The 18640-nt window shown below is 42.7% G+C and overlaps 1 protein-coding gene across 4 annotated transcripts in view; it reads right to left on the reverse strand.

Moving 5' to 3' along the window:
• Positions 1 to 551: 551 nt before the first annotated feature.
• Positions 552 to 18640, reverse strand: part of plcb4b (phospholipase C, beta 4b) — a 59854-nt gene continuing 41765 nt past the window's right edge. For 3 of the 4 annotated variants that reach the window (XM_079180319.1, XM_079180317.1, XM_079180318.1), the window contains 29 exons: positions 18230 to 18287; positions 17183 to 17291; positions 16305 to 16515; positions 16074 to 16167; positions 15774 to 15853; positions 15570 to 15654; positions 15384 to 15474; positions 15207 to 15302; positions 14745 to 14866; positions 14134 to 14229; positions 13840 to 13984; positions 13650 to 13734; positions 12768 to 12892; positions 11560 to 11611; positions 10906 to 11008; positions 10468 to 10632; positions 8816 to 9020; positions 7925 to 8013; positions 7601 to 7757; positions 7457 to 7506; positions 7003 to 7068; positions 6399 to 6514; positions 5625 to 5700; positions 5327 to 5502; positions 5056 to 5157; positions 4887 to 4944; positions 4618 to 4704; positions 3984 to 4020; positions 552 to 3233 (listed from right to left, as the gene is read on the reverse strand). In XM_079180319.1, coding sequence (XP_079036445.1) covers positions 3157 to 3233; positions 3984 to 4020; positions 4618 to 4704; positions 4887 to 4944; positions 5056 to 5157; positions 5327 to 5502; positions 5625 to 5700; positions 6399 to 6514; positions 7003 to 7068; positions 7457 to 7506; positions 7601 to 7757; positions 7925 to 8013; positions 8816 to 9020; positions 10468 to 10632; positions 10906 to 11008; positions 11560 to 11611; positions 12768 to 12892; positions 13650 to 13734; positions 13840 to 13984; positions 14134 to 14229; positions 14745 to 14866; positions 15207 to 15302; positions 15384 to 15474; positions 15570 to 15654; positions 15774 to 15853; positions 16074 to 16167; positions 16305 to 16515; positions 17183 to 17291; positions 18230 to 18287 — 3013 coding nt within the window. In that variant the 3' untranslated portion in view covers positions 552 to 3156. The remainder of the gene's footprint in view (positions 3234 to 3983; positions 4021 to 4617; positions 4705 to 4886; positions 4945 to 5055; positions 5158 to 5326; positions 5503 to 5624; positions 5701 to 6398; positions 6515 to 7002; positions 7069 to 7456; positions 7507 to 7600; positions 7758 to 7924; positions 8014 to 8815; positions 9021 to 10467; positions 10633 to 10905; positions 11009 to 11559; positions 11612 to 12767; positions 12893 to 13649; positions 13735 to 13839; positions 13985 to 14133; positions 14230 to 14744; positions 14867 to 15206; positions 15303 to 15383; positions 15475 to 15569; positions 15655 to 15773; positions 15854 to 16073; positions 16168 to 16304; positions 16516 to 17182; positions 17292 to 18229; positions 18288 to 18640) is intronic. The other variant, XM_079180320.1, reaches the window with a different exon arrangement.

Genomic DNA, 18640 nt, shown 5'->3' on the forward strand with positions numbered 1-18640 from the left:
AAGGCAGATTAGTGGTGTACTATTTCCCTGCTTTCGTCAGTGAAGTCGGTGGTGATTCACCTCAAGAATTGTCATTACAGGAAAATACACATTTTTACAGGCTCAGCAGAAAACTGAGGCTATATGTTATACTATTACTATTTGCATTGCATTTTTTGAAATACTATACAATGAGATTATTTTTCATGACATAAGTCACATTTACACCATGACCTTTTTTTATGACATATTATATTATGGGTTTTCTTACATACTACACGTCTACTAAACCCATGACTTTCTAAATGACAAACTCTCTGACATACTTTGACTTCTTAACTTTGATTTTGGATGACATACTATACTTTGTCGTTTTTAATTACTTTTTTGATTACATACTATGTAGTATTTGGGGCCAGACAGAATATTTAAATGCTATACTATACTTAATCTTCCATATATAATGACATTATTGATGGCTGTCTCAAATTTAATAAATGGAAAAAACTAAATGACTTACAATTGTACTTTGAAGAAACAAATGAGCCACAGGGTTATGTCCCATTTTACACCTGGATTTATTGGTACACATACTATAAAACAGTATTAAAGGAGCTGGATAACAACAGTATTTTCATTGCTTTAAGTTCAACAATACAATATAAATACAAAAACACGCACAGAATGGTTTGTTGACAAGCTACAGTTCAAATAGAAAACAAAGAGGAGACACAGTATAAACTGAGGAAATCAAATCGGTGACTTGCACTGCAAAAATAATCGGCTTTTTCGACAAACTAGAGAGCCAAAGGTTACATGTAATCACATAACGGAAACATTCAACTAGTGCAAAAAAGCCTCTAACAAACATAATAATCTTAAACTACACTATATCTAATATATATATTCATTTATATATATATATCTTCATATAAATAACCCCTTAATTTGGCATTTTGTCATTCATAAAATAATTTTACCATCCTAACATACACCGAGTGGCACATTTTGAAAGCGATGGAATAAAATTTAAAAGCACTTTTTACTCGTTTATCTCTGCACTAGATATGTGGTGAGAGCTTTATACTGTGTTGTGTGGTGCAGTAAGGGCCGACTAAAAAAAAAACAGACAAATAGAACAAAGAGGAAAACCCAGTGGTTGATAAATGTCTTTCCCCAACATCCCAACAGACCCACTCCACCCCCTGAGCCCTTGTATGACACAAAGTAAATTAGACTACATACATTCCAGTATATACAAGAACATCCCGTCAACCCTTTTGAGTGTGTTACAGCAGGATAATACAGAAAAACAACGTTTAACAAGGCCAAAAATACCTCGAGGTGCTTTTATCCCAATGTTTGTGTCTTTTATATCATTATGACTTTTGGTCACTTCATTTGTTAGTGGTGTGCCATGCAATGTGAATGCCTGGCATGAGCATATGTGCACAAATGCTATTACCCAAAGGATTACTTCATAATAGTGCTTCACCCCACATTTCTTTCTCTGCAGTGGCTTTTTTTGTCAGCGTCACCGGGGCTGTGCACAATCGTGCTTCCTTCAGCCATCTCTGTAAGTCAGTGGGAACCGGTTTGGGACACAGACGGATACGGGCCTCGTGTGGAAAGTGCGTGGCGAGCCGTGTCGCGGGCTTTGTTATTCAGTCTGAGGAAACAATGAGGATTACAAGCTGAGGTTGCTGTCGTGCAGTCAAGAAGCTATTAAGGGAGCACTTCACTTGAACAACGCCCTTAATGAGCGGGACACCGACTCGACGAGGTGGCTTTGACTTCTTGTCTGCAGAAGTTCTAGTCTGGTGGTGACGTGCTGGTCAATTATCACAATGTATTACAGTGCTGCCACGAGTGGATTCATTTAGTTTATCCATTTAGTCCATCTTAATTTACTGGTAGATGTCCTTTTATTAGATCATCATACTTTCAATAAGGTTTGGAACTACTCATGTCGTTGTCTTGGTTTGTAGTGATCAACAATTTTATCACAAAAAAAAAAATCAACTCCATTTTGTTACTGCTGTAGTATTTTTACTGATACTCCTCTTGGTCTCTTTGTACACCTTGAACTTTGAGGGAATCATGTTTGTTTTTTTGCATAGTATACATGATTTTGAGGAGTATAAAATGAGTTTTGCAGGTGTAAACTTGAGAGGATTGAGCACAAAATGACACATCACATGTTACTTTCAAGTAAAGGTTTAGGACTGCTGTTACACAATCTCTTGGGTATTTCCTCCTAATTAAAACAATTTCACAGGGCCATAATAAACATCTATCCATCGTGATCCCTTTATAGTTTTCTGACTCAGCAAGATAAGAAGCCTTTTTTATATTTGGCTGTTACACGAACAACAAAAAAGTCAGTGATACATCTTTGTAGTCACAACTTGCATGTAGGTACAGGTGACACTCGGGGTTTGCCACTCCTTCATACAGTGATTTCTTTTTTTTTTTTTTAAATACATTCTTACTGAAATACAGAAAACCTACAGTAGTGCACTGCTACATTTTCCACATTGTTATGATCACATACAAGGTGCTCAGGACAGGACTGGTGTGTAGCATACAGTGTATTTCACAAAGTGTTTCTTCATCTTTGCTGACATGACATTAAATCTTATATACGTATTCTTCTCCCCTCTTCCACACTATTTCTGGAGTGTTTAAATCGGGTACAGATTTTTTTTTTTAAAGAAATAAAAAAAAAGAAAGGAAAAATGGAAATCCACCTCCTGTGAATGAATGTGTGTGTGTGCGTGTGTGTGTGCCCACCAAAGCTGCAGCTTGTGTTGCCAGAAGGATGCAGAGAACATTGAAGGTGATCTACATCCAGTGGAGGAGGGGATACATCTGATTCTGTGCTGCTTCTCTCTCTCTCAGTGGTTAAACCGCCTGTCAAACAGTGATAAGCACCAGTGGCTCAGTGGTATACAGTTAGTGTGTGGGGTAAAGGTGCAGAGGGCTACTGTGTGTGTGTGTGTGTGAGAGAATGACAGAAAAGCACAGAGAGATGTAGGCAGGGTTAATGTCTCTGGGCTGTAGAGGGCTATCAGCGGTGGAGTGTTTCTGCACCTGCGCGCACGTGTATGTATGTATGTGTGTGTGTGTGTGTGTGTGTGTGTGTGTGTGTGTGTGTGCGCGCGCGCGCTTCTGGTCTCAGTCGCTCACACCACCGTGGCAGGTCTGCGGTCCATCTCCTCCTCCAACTTCACCATCTGCTGCATGTCCTTGGCCTTCCAGGAGACAGAAAACACAGTTAGACAAACACACAGCAACTAAATGCAGACGTGTAGCACTTGACGAAGAACCCTATTTTGTCTTTTGTTACCAGATGTGCAAGTTTGATCTTCAGTTACGGTGCATGGATTTGCATTCATATAGTGCCTTTTTTTTAAAATCAGTTTGTCAGTAAGAGATTATTTAGATTACGCTTTTCCTTGCAGGTAATATAAACCCCATTGTTAGTCGGCAGTGTCACGTAATTGTTTCCACAAAATGTCTGCAGTGGGACTCTGTCACATACTATGAAAGCAAATGATTATGAGCTGGAGTGAAAGCACAGTGGGGCAGGTTGTGAGCTGGCTGGTTTTTGCTTCTAGCTGGTGAGTCATGGTGATAAATGACTCAAGCTGCTCGTTGGCACCGCTGACACCCTGAGAGCTGCAGACTACTAATGTGGGAATGAGATTCCACAACACAAAGAAAAGTGAATCACTTTATTTCCTTTTTTGCTCTTCAAAGGGAGATTAGTGGTGAACTATTTCCCTGTGGTAAATCACTTCAAGAATGCTCATTATAGGGGTTATTTAAATAACAGCAAAATACAGATTTACAGGCTCAGCACAAGAATTAGGATACAGAACAAAGGAGGAACAATAACGGAGGTAGAAGAGGAAAGACATGGAAGGAAACGTCATCACCAGGTGATGCACTGACAGACGGGAGGGTTCAGAGGCAGAGTTGAGTGAGATGGAGATGCCTACCTTGAACATGTTTGTTTGCATGGTGTGATTTCAAATGCTGTGCCGGAAAAAGCAAATCATATTAAAAAACGAATGAACATGTGAGACACGTACAGGTAATGGTGTGTAGCAGATGGCAAAATAAAATGTACAGATGGAGATACGAGACCGTCCTGTGCCAAGTGAACGTTACTTTCTACTATTTGTTGTGTACACTTAAAGCATGTAGGGCAGAGAGACGGTCCAGACAACTGTTAATGAAGAAATAGTTCAATACCAAGTCATTCTACTGTATAGAGACATTGTGCATTTTGACTGTTTGTCTGTAGAGCCTCTTGAGGCGATTCTGACCAGCGATGTGGAACACTTCCTGCTAAACTAATTACAGTTTACATCACAGATGACGGAGACTGCAGCCATGATCTGAGGAAGAAATCAGCCAGAGAACCTTTATTTACACTTTAAAAACCCAGTGGAGCTCAAAGGACCATACACTGAGAGGTGTTCTGGTTTATGCAGGAAGTGGGTCTAATACATGCTGTGGTTGAACATCATCAGCTGTTGAGATGGAGACCAGCAGGCAGCTGATGGCAGACATGCCCGTTATCTGCAGTTTATTGGCTGTAAGGTTGAGTTTCTTTTATTGGTCCTATACCTGCTCGTTGAACTTCTCCAGTTTCTCCAACTGTTCTCTCTGGTTTTTCTCTAGCTGCTCCATCTCCTTCTGATGCTTCATGGCCAGCTGCAAAAACACCAGGGACACAATATTACACTCATTCTGTCTCTTTGTCTCTTTGCATTTTTACTGTAGGAGTAAGAAACGGTAGTAGCGATAGTTTGCCAAAACCTTTGTACGATCGGTTATGCATTAAAATAGGAGAATTCTTGGTGTTTTCTTTAAAAAGTCAATTAAACACAACCTACCCTCTTCCTCTCATCCAGGAACTTCTTGGTGTTGCTGCTGTTTAACTCTCGTACTCTCCTAAATATTACAAAGAGCAGCACCGTGGGGGATACAAGTGTGACAACGGTTTAAAAGCCAGCCCAGCCTCCTGATTACGTGAGAACGATGGATAACGTATGTGTGACCCACCTCTCTCTCTCTGCCTTGTTTTTTATGGACTTGTCCTGGCTAATGGCTTTACTGTTTTCCATGGACATCTTGGCCTGGTTGGCACGCATCTCTTTGCTATTCCTAAAATTGAGGAACCAAAAAAAAGCCACATGTAGTGTAACAAACGACCTGCATTTATAGCGAACAGCAACTCCCAGAGTTGCTGCCCCTTCTGGGGGTCTGGTCCCCCTACAGTAAATCCATGTATACTGTCCACATACATCCGCATGTGTGTGTTGGAAACTCTCACCGTTCATGGATGAGTTTTAGCTGCATGGTCTGCTGCTCCTGGACGCTGGTCAGGAGTTTCTTGAGGTGTTCGCACTGCTGAGTGACGTGGCTGTCCTTCATCAACTGCTCCTCGCTGCTGTGACTGCTAATCAGCTCTGACCACTCTTTAGTGTGCTGCGCTGTGATTTCCTTCACCTGCAACATGCACACAAGTTACAAACACACACACCTCAGATGATTGTGCACATCGGAGGCACTTGTCATCTTCACAGCTAATGACCGTGTAAAGGTTTTTGGGGTGAGAAGTTTTGCGTTACCTTGACTTTGTGATCGGCGATCAGTGTTTGGATCTTATCCTCCGTCTCTTTCTTTAGCTCTTGGCAGTTGTTTTCCCTGTGAGGAAAACCAAATGCATTTTAAAAGCATGTGCGTTTAAAGGGACGGTAGAGGTTTCTACGAGGCCTGTGTTGTTGATCTCAAGCTAAAGGCCTCTTGGGGTTTTTACAAAAGCTTGTGTAAAAGTGTTGTGCTTGGAATTGAGCCGGAGGAATAATGTTGATTGTCTCATGAACACAATACCTCAGGACGACCGGGACGGGAATTGTTCAAATTTGGCCCAAATGTCAACTTGGACTCAAGGAGAAGAGAATTTGGTTGAATATTTTTTACATACTAGTCATTTCTTTCAAATATTTTTTATGACTTTTTTCATTACATTTTCTGACCTTCTAAACTCTTTCGTGAATTATTTTCACATTCTATACTGTGACTTTTTAAAAAATATTTTTTTTCACCACACTTTACTCTGACTTGTATTCATGACTTCTTTCTCTATACTGTACAAAGACTCTCCACATATTAAGACGGGTTTTTTCACCACACTATGACTTTATTTCATCTCATTTTTCGACATATAGACAAGTATTTTATGATTAAAGATTTTTGAGTGTGTGCATTTTTCAATAAACAAGACTTTTTAATGACATACTAGATTTTTTCTCAACATACTGCCCTATGACTTATTTCATGATATGTTTTGAGAAACCTGAGCAATGCGATTATGTCTGTCTGTATGATACATCTTGAATTACCCTCTCTTCTTGATGGCTTTCTCCAACAGTTTCTCCAGGGTTGCCTTCTCCTTCTCATGCTGAGACACCATCTTGTCTACCTGGGTGCAGTGGGATTTCTGCATTGTATTTTGATCCTATTGGAAAAAATAACATGTATTAGTACAAGTATTTCTACTATGGAAATGCAGTTGTAACCAATACCCAAACTGTATTCACCTCCTCCATGAACAATATGAGAATTAAGCCTAAAACATATATCGTAGCAAAACAGGCAGCTTCAATACAAAACTATGATTATTTAAATAAATGTTGATGCTTTTGTATCAACATTGTTCATGTCTATGTTCAGTCAACAGATGGAGACTGGATGGTGCTATTATACATGGGTTATGCAATAGGACTTAATACGATGATAATGGTTGAGCCGGCTTCCGCCACGGTCTCTATGGTAAGCTCCGGTCAAAGGAAAAGCAGCTTTAGCAAGTCTAATTTCTAACAAATCATTAATTATGTGGCTGCATTTATGCATGTTTTGTAATGAACAGATTGTGTAAGCGGTGGTCAGGGGGAGATGAAAGGAGGAGCCGTCCCCTCTGAGCATCAATGGCGGCCTCTCACCCACCTTTGACTGTTTCTTCTTTAGAGAGTTGAGCTCCTTCTGTTGCTTTTTAATCAGTTTAAGGTACGTCTGCAGTGGGAGAGAAATGTATTTATTGATCTTGTGCAAGTCATGTTGAGAATAGTCTTTTAGGCACAATAGCTGGGTATCAGTAGTTAGTACAGTAGTTATCTTATGGGATCATTGTTGCTTCAAAAGGGTGGTTACAGTAGTTTAATTCGTGGACATTTCTTCAAACAGAAACGTAAAGTGACCTTTTGTTGTACATTACACCAATATCATCATTTAGCAATAACTCTGATAAATACTGCTTTGTAAATATGTATAGTTATCTGATAAAAGCATACATTCTTGGTACTTAATTAAACAATAATAAACTGCATTATTACTTAACTCTTCCACATTTACTAAGCCTTACAGACTGAGCCGTAGCAGCCTCGCTATGGTGTTTGTTTACCTTCATTAGTTTTAAGTCATCAATGCTGACATTAGGCACGAGTGCAGTATCTGAAACAGCAGAGAAAAGTCAAGTTTAATACTGTGTGCACATAGTGTACACATGTCTGTTTTTAAAATGTGTATGTTTGACGTCGGTATCTACCCTTCTTGGTTTCTGCTGTGTTGTTTTGGGCGGAGTTGGAGGTCTGGGCCATGTCAGAGCTGGTCTGCGGTGTCACACTGGCCTTCACGGTGTCTCCTTTACCCTTTCCCTTCTTGTCGTTCTTTGAGCTTCCACTGGGAACGTCTGCTATGTCGTTCTACAAAAAGGGAAATTATTCACTTGGTTGGTACGGGACACTGTTTTTATATTTTAGGAAGCAGGTATATCCGAGTTAAAAGCTTAGCTACAATTCTTCAAACCAGTATGGAGCTCAGCATTCCCTGTTAACTCAAACTGAAGCTTCACGTGTGTGTGTGTGTGTACCGTGTCGATCCCCAACGCCTTCATCTGGTCAGCTCTTTTTTCTGCTATGGTCAAGAACTTCTTTGGGTCCGACAGGGCATCCACAATGGCTGCATCACATTTGTTAGTTTTGTAAAGGGAAAAGAAAAGATTCATCAATACATCTGTGGGTTGAGGGGTTGTTTATTGCCGTATGTATGAAAAATACACTTTTAGGAGCCGTCTCTGATGTATTTAAAATGATATTTATTTGGACTATAGTAACCAAAATGTTATTTTGAATCGAGAAAGGTAGTAAACAAAGTGAGTTATATTTAATGTCCGTTCATTTGATCTACAGAGCGATCCTCTCTTGCATGATTAATTACTGCCTCGTTATGCTGAGAGGATACGAGTCAAACTGGCCCTGGGGAAGGATCTAACTTGTTTTAATAAAACCGTTTCTAAAAGATGGATTCTTTTCGTAATACAGAGCTGTGTGTGTTTTGGCAGGGAAGTGATTCTAGCAGCAGAACTTATGGAAGAAAGCTAATGGTTCCGCCGCGCGAGCCCCGTGGCTTTATTTAATGACAACTCCAATTGTCCTACTCATTTGTATGCGTGTGCCTGTTTTAAACTGTCTATTACTGCAGATTCACTGTCATCATCATTTGCACCATGCCATTACTCTGAATGTTTAAAGCAACCCAAAGGCAGAGAGGAAGTGAGCGGGAGAGAGAGGTACCCTGCTTGCCTTTCTCCTCTCCTCCCTACAGGCCACAGAAACAACTTTATTATCAGCCATGAATAAACCCAGAAGTAAAACAAAGTGTCGGTACGAGACAAACTATTATTTCTGCATTTCACGAATCGAAGAACAGAAAGCAATATGAAGTTTTGTAGTTATCGTGAGTACGTTCACGTTGGCCTCACCTCCGAAGCCATCGGGCACGTAGGTCTTGAGGATGATTTGGCAGAAGATGGTGGGCAACGACAGGGGCTTGTTGCCCTCGTTCCTCAGCGAGATGTGACGGTAGCCGGCTTGCAGGCCGTCCAGAGGCAGGAGGCGCTGGCCAATCAGCTTGTTGTTGTCGTCGTAGACGCCGATGCGCAGTACTGCCAAATCCGGTAAGATCACCTGGGAGGGGGGGAGGGAGGAGAAGGAGCCAGAATAAAGGAAAAAAAAAGATGGGTTGAGGAACAGGGCACGAGAAAAAGTGCAACAGAAAATAAAAGTCACAGTTCGGAGTAGGTCATCAGCCTTGTGGGGAAGTCTACTTCCAGGAACGCATTCTGCTATGAAAGTAAACTACTTCGCAGCCATTGCAGTAAAAACGCTCTCTTTTCGAGCTAAAGCAGAAACGGCGTCAGAAGGTCAAGGATGAAACTGCAGGGGACACTATCGGGACGGTCACAGTGTGATACAGGAGGAAAGGCATGATAGCACGCAGCAGCACGCAGCATATCTGACTACTGACAAGGCCATCTCCACCGCTAGCACACATACAGGGAGTGGAGTAAATCATGTGTGTGTGAGACGTGTGTGTCTTTGAATGTGCTTGTGTGCACACCCTTGAAAAAAAAAAAGAGCGAGTGTCTCAACTGGCCTTGTGTGTGGAGATAAGTGAACGGCGAGAAGAGGGTGATAAATACCTAGACGAAGAGGAAGGTAAGCGATAAGACCGAAGAATACTCACGAGAGATGAACGGGTGGGAGCGCCTACGCAAACCTAGCCTGGCTGATGTACTGTACGGCAGTGCTGCTGGTGTGTATTGTTCGCTCTGAGTCATCTTGACAGTGCTGTATATGCATGCATGCAAAAGGTGTAGCAGCATCTGAGGGCATTTGTGTCTCTTTGAGTGCGTGTAAAGATGTGAGGAACGAGCCTTGCCAGCAGCAGCTCTGCTTGTGATGCCCCTCTGATAGCACTGTGTGTGTGTGTGTGTGTGTGTGTGTGTGTGAGCAGCACTGCGGCAGGCTGTGATTGATGGTGTGTGTTAGGAAGCTGGAGTCACAGTCATGGCTGAGAGACTCCTCATTCTGCTGAGAGCAGCACTATTACACACGTTTCTTTCTCTTTCGCTCTCAATATCTCTAATCTCTCTCCTTCATTCTCCCTTTTTTCTCTTCCTCCATCAGTTTGTTTATGTTCTTTTCTTCTTCCTATCCTTTTGATTCTTTGCACTTCCTTCCTCTCTGCAGACCAAAACACAGGCAAACAAGATACCTTGCCTCGTCTTGTCACCCTCTCTGTTTGGGTTTGATATTCTGCGAAAGAGTATCCCGAATCACTCCCTCAGTTTTCCTCCCCTGTTGAAGTCTTTTCTAGATTTCTAACCACAGAGTGAGTAGCTTCCATCATCACGAGACCTTTCTTCTAATTCAAATCATGGCTGTCCTCCATCCCTCTCCATTTCCCTCTCCTCCTACTGTTCAAACTACCGCAGCATTCATCACAATGCAGACAGCATTCAAATGAGTGCAGCACATTTTCTTTTTGCCTCACTGTATCCGTTATCTCCACCTCCGCTGCTCCTTCCCTCGCCTCTCCCAACAACACCTCCCTCCCCGTGCTTCTCGCTACCTTTCTGAAGACAAAGGGCTCCTCGTTGTACAATGGGTTCAGTCCGTTGTTCATCACCATACGTGTGCGGAACTCCTTGCGGATGGTGTCCGTCGGCAGCCCGTACATGTCAACCTCGACGTATGTGCCGATTTTCTTGTCCGACAGGAACTGTCCAGAGAACACCTGCAGTGAAAAGAACGACGGCATTATGAGTATTTCTTAAAGTTGTAGATTTCACAAGAACATTAATTAAGAAGTAATCATTCTCTGCGATTGAACCTTGGCGCAGTAGGTATGAGGTACAATCAAGCACCGTCTACTAAAGTAAAGATATGTGTAACATTAGACAACAGCTGACTTCTTATTGATAATCGCTTTATGCTAAATCACTCATTTTCTTTACATTTATAGGATTTAACAGTTTTGCTGCATGATTGACGAGTCCGATGACCTGACCTGTACGCTGCAGGTTGCAGCGATGACTCCGTCCACAGGCGTCTCTGAGAAAGGATCAAACATCCTGTCTGACCGCCGCATGAAGTCGGGCTTCAGCAGGTACCTGAAGCGCGCGCACACACACACACACAAGATGGAGATGAAGCAGGAAAATGCACAAACACAGATCAAATATGGGAGCACTGATGTTGTTCAATACATAATCCTAATAATTTAATACAATGTTTCTAAAATAGCACTAAAATAATATGAGGAGTAAGGAGGTACAGCATGAGAAGGGACTAAGGCTTTGTGTGTGTGGGGGTGTGTTAACCCGGGGCCCAGCAGAGTGGTATTAGTAATGATGGGTGTCTGCACAAGCCCTGATCTTCCCACATATGAGATTTCCAGCATTAGCAGTAAAATCTCTGCCCTCGGGGACAGCATTAGAGCCGAGGGACGGAGAAAGGAAGAGATAGATGACTGCAGAGCGCCTCGGAGGCGGGTTAAGAGGAGTCCCGCTTCCCCCCAAAGCACTCATTGGCTCTCACAGCAGACAGTAGATACGCTCGCCGCTGGCAACCACTAATGAGATGTGACAAGCTTTAATTGATGAGCTGAGGAGGGGGGGGGGGGGGGGATGAGCTGAGGACAGGAGAGAGGAGGTGTTCTCACCCGCAGGAGCCGTTGTACTCGTACTTTCCCTGGTTCAACTGCATGGCCAGATCTGAGAGAGAAAAGGAAGGAAATGTTTATAAATTCTCACAGATATCAAATCTTAAAACAATAACAATGAAGTTCATTTGCATTGGTTTCTGTGGAGCTTATTCTTGGCTGGAAGAGTTTTTAACATTTTGTGCTCTCTCTCTCTCTCTCTCTCTCCCCCTTTTCTCCCTCCATCACAGAAGCTCCACCTCTTGTGTCACCCCCCCTCCAGGCTCGCACATGCTCATCTCCCAGCAGGCCATATGGTCGGCCCCCCGTTTGCCTCTGGCCATGGGGCAGCAGCTGTTTCCCAACAGGCATCACTCACTGTATGGGTGTGTATGTGGCAGTTTATGAAACTGTGTGCGTATGTTCATGCATGCATAACCTGCACAACCTGAACAATTTGCAGAGACGAGGAACTAATTCATGTTATGTCTCACAGGTGGGTGCGTATGCACGACAATGAATGGCCCAGTGAGGTGCAGGATTTTTTTTTTTTTACATCACAATATGGCAAATGCTGGATTTGCATGTACTATATAGTGGACATCAAGCAATGTGGCAAGAAATAGCACGATGGTTTCTGTGTTCTTCTGATTTGCTTTTGACAGTATCGGTGATGTTGCACCGACTCAAACACGACTCAGTCCAAACCAGAGACCTTAATGTGTTCAAGTTCTCATTGGAACATTTAATTTTTATCCAAGATAATCTCCAAATACGCTTACATGTTGCTGTCGGGTATTTTGTTTCCATTGTATAGGAACGATAGAACAGTTTTCAGGCGCAAATATTTGCAAACCGTGGCCCATAAAATGTGAGCTATCAGCATGGCTTGATAATACTAGCAGTAAGTGAGAACACGTGTTTTGGTGAACTGACCGTTTTAAAGTAACATCTCAATCAAAAACAGATCCTCAGTAAGTAGAAATGTCCTCATCATCATTCTCGGCATATTTAGATGTGTGCATTTGATTAGCGGGTGAGTTCATTGAGACAACAGCAGTAGAAGACGTATGAATATGTGAGGTCACAAGTTCACTGCATGCTCAGATCAGAAGACGGTTAACGGAGTGCTTACAGTTGTATATGCACATGTATCTGCTGTATGTGGAGTGCTTGATATTATGGGTGTGTGTTTGAGGTCAGAGGTCCCGTGCTGTGTGCTGTGGTACCTGGGGTCTGGAAGTTCAGTGATACCATCTGGCAGCCTGCGTTCCAGAAGATCTGAGGCATGTAATTACTGGAGTCCACCCGGCCCCCTTTGGGGTAGATACGGCTCATCTGACGCTTGTTGTAGCTGCACTGACGCTCAGGAAAATAAAAATAAAAAAAGAGACGGAGAGCATGTGTGTTCTAGCACGTGTGTGTATGCATTTGAGTGCGTCAAACAGACTGTAGGACTATTTTTAGTGTGAACAGCTTGGGTCAAGCAGTCCCATTGGAGGGAGAGAGAGAGGCAAAGTTTGTGTGAATGTTTGTGTGAGGTCAGGTCACACTGTCCAAAAGCACACTGGCCTCTAGAGGCCTCCAGTGCTTTTCCGAGAGCAGAGTGGAAACAAACATCAGCTCTGACCCGCCGTTCAGAGCTCTTTTAGGTGACCTCAATCTATCAAAACTCTCGTAACTGTGCTCAGTGAAGAAAAGTGATCATAACAAAACATCCAAGGTGTTGTTAATTAAAGCTAAAATAACATTTTATAATTTGCCAATGTGAATGGAAAACAGCAGTCGCTCGTAGTGATGAACCTACAGAGGATCATCATCAAATATGCACTTCCTCTCTTAGTTAAGGAGCTTTTTCTTGAATTTACAGCTTTCGGCAAAGAGCTCCAACAACCCACTACGAGCTCAGAACCACATAGTTCCCTCAGGAGCTAAAAGAGTAACTATTAGGTGACCTGAAACCATGTCAAGGTCACAGTAGCATGGATGCCTTCATGCTATTTCAATAAGTACTGTAACAATTTGACCACTTCTAATAAATATCTCCTCGTCAAGCAATTCTATTGTTCAGATAAACGCAGCGCGGCTTTGACTTGAAGCCCAAAGGATACTTGACGAACTCTATGGCGTTGGTCTTCAGATAGCCCAGACCAACAGACTCGTTGAAAGATGACATGTTATGGTGGATGTTCCTTTCTGAAAGCCAGGAGGAAAAGTACACAAAAAGGTCAGTCCCAAATTATTCATGAACAAGGAGCAGGATCAAAGTAGAAACACATCAGGAGGAAGTCAAAAGCTCACCCTCTGCCACGTCAAAACTCTGGAACTTGACGGGCTGTGCGTAGTTGACCATTGCTGAGAGCCACGGGTGGATGTTAGTGGTGGCTCCTACATAAGTGTACTGAGCTATCAGAGCCTCTTCTGAGTCCTCCGCCTCTTCCACACCCTGCACAGGTCAGGTACAAAACGAATGCATGTTTCACATACACGCAGAGCTGGATCGGTCTGATGCATTTAACCCAGACGTGAAGTTTGGTTTTTTTTAACTAAGAAGTGATTAAGTGTGTAAGAGTGTAGTGGAAGTGATGTGCTCGCCTTCTTGTTATTGTCTTGTTCAGATGCTTCGGAGATATCTGTGACGTCTGTTGCTTCTGTGGCTACAGATATCTCTGTCACGTCATCGTCAGGCACCTAGAAACACAGACACAAAGTTTAAACACTCACAATTCATGTCACAACTTAAGTTCTTAAATTACGGGAAAAGGATCCAATCAACACAATGAGTGTATCCTAAAAGTGAAACATTGTGTTGAGTGGCTTCAGAAAAGACGTTTCAGACTATTCTTACTTCAGAACAGAACTCTTCTATTGTTCTGAAGGCATATACAGTATGTTACCTTGATGCCAGTAAAGCCTATTGAACTGAATGTACACATAATTTCATGTCATCTTTAGAGTTTGTCCTTATTCTAAAATGGAAACTAGCCTTCATGTTGTATGTTTCGGATTCTTGAAGTATTCCAGTTTTGCACATCAGTGTACTCGGGTATAATTGGCACAAAACATACTGTATGGATGCTCCATCGATGCCACTAAATGAAGTTCTGAACCTCCCGTCTGCCCAGTGAGATCTAATGGATGCCTGAGACGTTACTGGTTCATTTGAGCATTTCAGAAGCCAAACAGTCCTCAAAGTGATCGCTCACCTTCTTGATGCTGTTGTTCTTCTGTTGTTCTTCTTTCGTCGTGCTGACGGCGTTACTCTTGGAAACACTGTTGGCCTCTGACAGACTGCTGGGAGCCTCTGAATTCAAATCCTTATCCTCTCCTACACGCACAAACAAAACACACGGGGCACAAATGTACTAATGTTACTTGATGCATTGTCTTTATTTGGACACACTGCTACACTAATCTTACTTTACAGTGTGTACTTGATGCAGCGTTTTGAACTTTTCTTGTGTGTTCTTTTAACATTCTGATCTTTATGAAATCAAATGAATAGCCATTAAAATGAGTGTCCACCTATTGTTTTCCCTTCAAACATGTTTGTTTAAAAGACCTTTGATAAGGTGTCATGTTGTGTACATGTCAGCACAAAACACAAACACAGTTTATATTTGCACACACGTATAGTACACATATGTGTACACAGTCATTCAGCTGACCGTTCTCCGTTTCCTCTTCATTCTCCTCTCCCATAATGATGGCGGGGGTGTTGGTCTCTCCGGCCTCCATGTGTTTCTTAAAGGCCTCTAGCTGCTCTGTATGACACACACACACACACGTTAAACCATATTATGAGCAGAGATTTAACTATTCAACAAGCTGACTTGGTTACGTACTCTGTTCAACTTCAGGTTTCAAGCGTTTGTTTTTGATGAGGATTTTGCGTTTGAGCTCATTTGGAGAGGGTAAGGAGCGCCCCGATTCAATCTGCCCAACAGAACATAATCAAACATTCAAATATAGAGCGCCATCGTCCAAATGCAATCAACTCTGAGAAACACTGAATCAGAGAGAGTGTTTACCGGGTAGTTTTCCAGAGGCTGTTTGAGGAGGAACTCACCGAAGGTCTCTTCACAATACTTGGCCATCTTGTACTGCTGTGGTTTACTGGTGACACACACACACACACAGAGAATGCATTGTGGTTACGTACTGTATAATAAATTAATACAAATATCAAAAACATATGCATCAACACCCTTGCTTATTACTAACTGAACACGTACCTGCAATGGTTTTCAAAGGACAAAATAACAGGATAGTCTGAGGTCACGAATGCTGTCTCTTTGATGGCTTGGATAACGTCCTGTTGGAAGAGGGGATGAGAAAAAGAGAAAACAAGTAAGCAGGAGAAGAGAAGAAAGGAAAAAGAGGGAATGAGAGAGAAGTCAAAGCTGGAATATACGCAATGTCACACTCTCAACACAAGGGGGCAGGAACACCTTGTGCAAAAGTATTGAAGCAGCCAGAAAAAGAGTCAACTGTGTGAATGCACTATATTGCTGTGTGTGTGTGTGTGTGTTCACCTTGAACAGGATGTCTGTGCACATGGCCTTGCCATGAGTGATAATGGGCTCCTGGTCCTCTCCTTTCCCATCCCAGCAGTCCAGCTCCACACATCTGACCGGATGGAAAGCACACAGAAACTGTTCATGCACTGCAGGCATCCGCTGATGATGCACACGTAATAAAATGTATAATCTACAGACGTTTTACCCATTTAGACCATGCAGACTTTCACACGCACATTAACTCACCTGCATCCAGACAGCAGGACCTGCCGGTACATCTCTACTGAGGACTTTCCTCCAAACTGTCGCCCGTTCAGGTACGTGTTGTGGGAGGAGCTGATGAAGTAGTGGGCCAGCGGCTGTTCCATCTCCTGGTACAGTTCCAGTCGATCCAAGAAAACCGGAGCATTTTCGTCTGACATCAGGTACCGGCAGAACCCATCGCTGGACATGCAGCCTGGGGGTGAAGGAACAGGAGGGGACAGTGTTACCAGGATTGAGGGTAAATCTCATTATTCTGTATCGTATTGGAATAACTAGTGGTGGTTACAGTGAACTTCAGGGCAGACGGAAGAGCCCCTCAAACTGAAAGCAGTATTATAACCGTCAGTTCCCGATGGAAATCATTTGTATTCGTGGATTAAAATAAAGTTTAAAGAAATCATTATCGATGTTTATCAATTTTCCTAATAAATGCTGGCTTTTCCACACTTTGCTGAGGCTCACATGAATGGCTTTTATCAATTATTAAGAAATGAATTTAAGTAATCAACCTTTTTCTTGCTAGGCCATAGATGATATTGAAAATAACTAATTCTTAATATCTTATTCATCTTAAATTGCAACATGTGCAAGCTTTACTCGATGGGTTTAAAATCAGTTGTGGTTCCTGTTGCAGTGAGGGTGCTATTGTGTCAAAAGGACACAAGTTTAACAATTTGTTAATTAACTGTTTGTTAATTTGTCATGATGACAGGAACAGGGGAAACAAAACAGAGAATAATCTCTTTTGTCAGAGAAATATGCCGACAACCTGATGCAACGTACTGTAGTTGCAAAGGTGCACATGCAGATGGCAGCACAGCCTAAAATATCTCTCTGCCTCCTGATTGTCGCTTCTCTACCTTTCTTCTTCAGCTCTTCGTCTCTCTCGTATTTCTCGATGATCTGCATGGCTCTCTTGGGGTCGTAGAATGGGAACAGGATCTCATTTAACCTAGGGTCACGTTGATTCTGAGGAGCAACACGCACACACACACATTTATCCACAGACGTATCGTCAACACGTATACTGATATCCAGACAAAACATCTTCCACTGACACACGGGACTGGGGACAACTACAAACTGCTCACTTCAAGAACTGTAACTTCCTTACTTTGATTAATGATGTAAATCATTACAGTGGATTTAAATAATGATTGTGGTCTTGAATGGAGAGCACTTAGGTACAAACAGGACTTAACAGACAACATGTAATTATGAGATGTTCAAGGGAAGCAGTGAGCCACACTGACGGGTGCAGTGTGTCGCTTAAAAGCAAGGAAGTCAGACGTGTTGCAGAGGTTCAAGGCAGCTCTACTTTAACAAAACAACAACATCCTTATACTGCCAGTGCCCACCCACAGAGCCACTCGGGAATTCATTTTAACCAACGCTTTGGCTCTGTGGGCGGGTCTACAGCGTGATGCACGGGACCGGGGGCGCGAAAGCAGCGACACGCTTCACAGTGGAGGGGACCAAAGCAGGTATTCATCCAAACAGAAGGGCACGGCCACAGAAAACAAGACACAGACGGCGGGAAACGAGATGAGCCGAGCAGGAAGCGACGGGACGGAAACCCTCTACCCTCCCGTTGCCATGGCAACACCAATCAGACGCGGAGGAGGAGGTAAGCCGCAGAGGGGGAGAGGGAGGGGCGGGGGGGGGGGGGGGGATGCAGAACAGGGGAGCTGGTTGAAGTTGCCCTTGCAGGTTGACTGGAAGTTAAATACTTTGTCCAACTCATTAATGGACTTTTAATGAGGGTCAGCTGATGTCCAGTCCGGCCAGAGGGCAACTTCTACCCAGAGCAACTTCTACCCAGAGCAGGGGGAGTTGCAGAGAGGAAGGGGGGGGGGGGGCGCGAGCAAGCAACACACAGAGAAGTTAATGAATGATAAAGAGCTTACTTCATTCAGAAAGCTGACTAACTGGTCTACAGTTAAATAATCAGTTTTGTTCCCATTGCTGCAAAGGAATTAATTAGAAAAAAAACAATGTTATGCCTCTTTAAAAAAAAAAATAAGACATCCTCTCAGTCGTTCACATCAGTTAAAATTAGCAAGCAGTCTTTGAAAAGGGGATCGTACTCAAAATGTTACACGTTTAGTAATAACATGTTAATCGTCACTCATAATTAATGTTGAACTGTGGAAGCAGGTTAGGCTGTCCGGACGCTGTTAGTGCAGCAGGCGCAGAAACATTTCATCTGATTATTTCCAACAAGACGGAGTAGCTCACACTCAACAGTCTTTGTTCTATGCAGGCACAGGGTAACACGGGTGTAAATAAATGCTCGGGTGCTACCGTTACATGTTTAT

Source organism: Pholis gunnellus, assembly GCF_910591455.1.
Source record: "Pholis gunnellus genome assembly, chromosome: 19".
Lineage (NCBI taxonomy): Eukaryota > Metazoa > Chordata > Actinopteri > Perciformes > Pholidae > Pholis > Pholis gunnellus.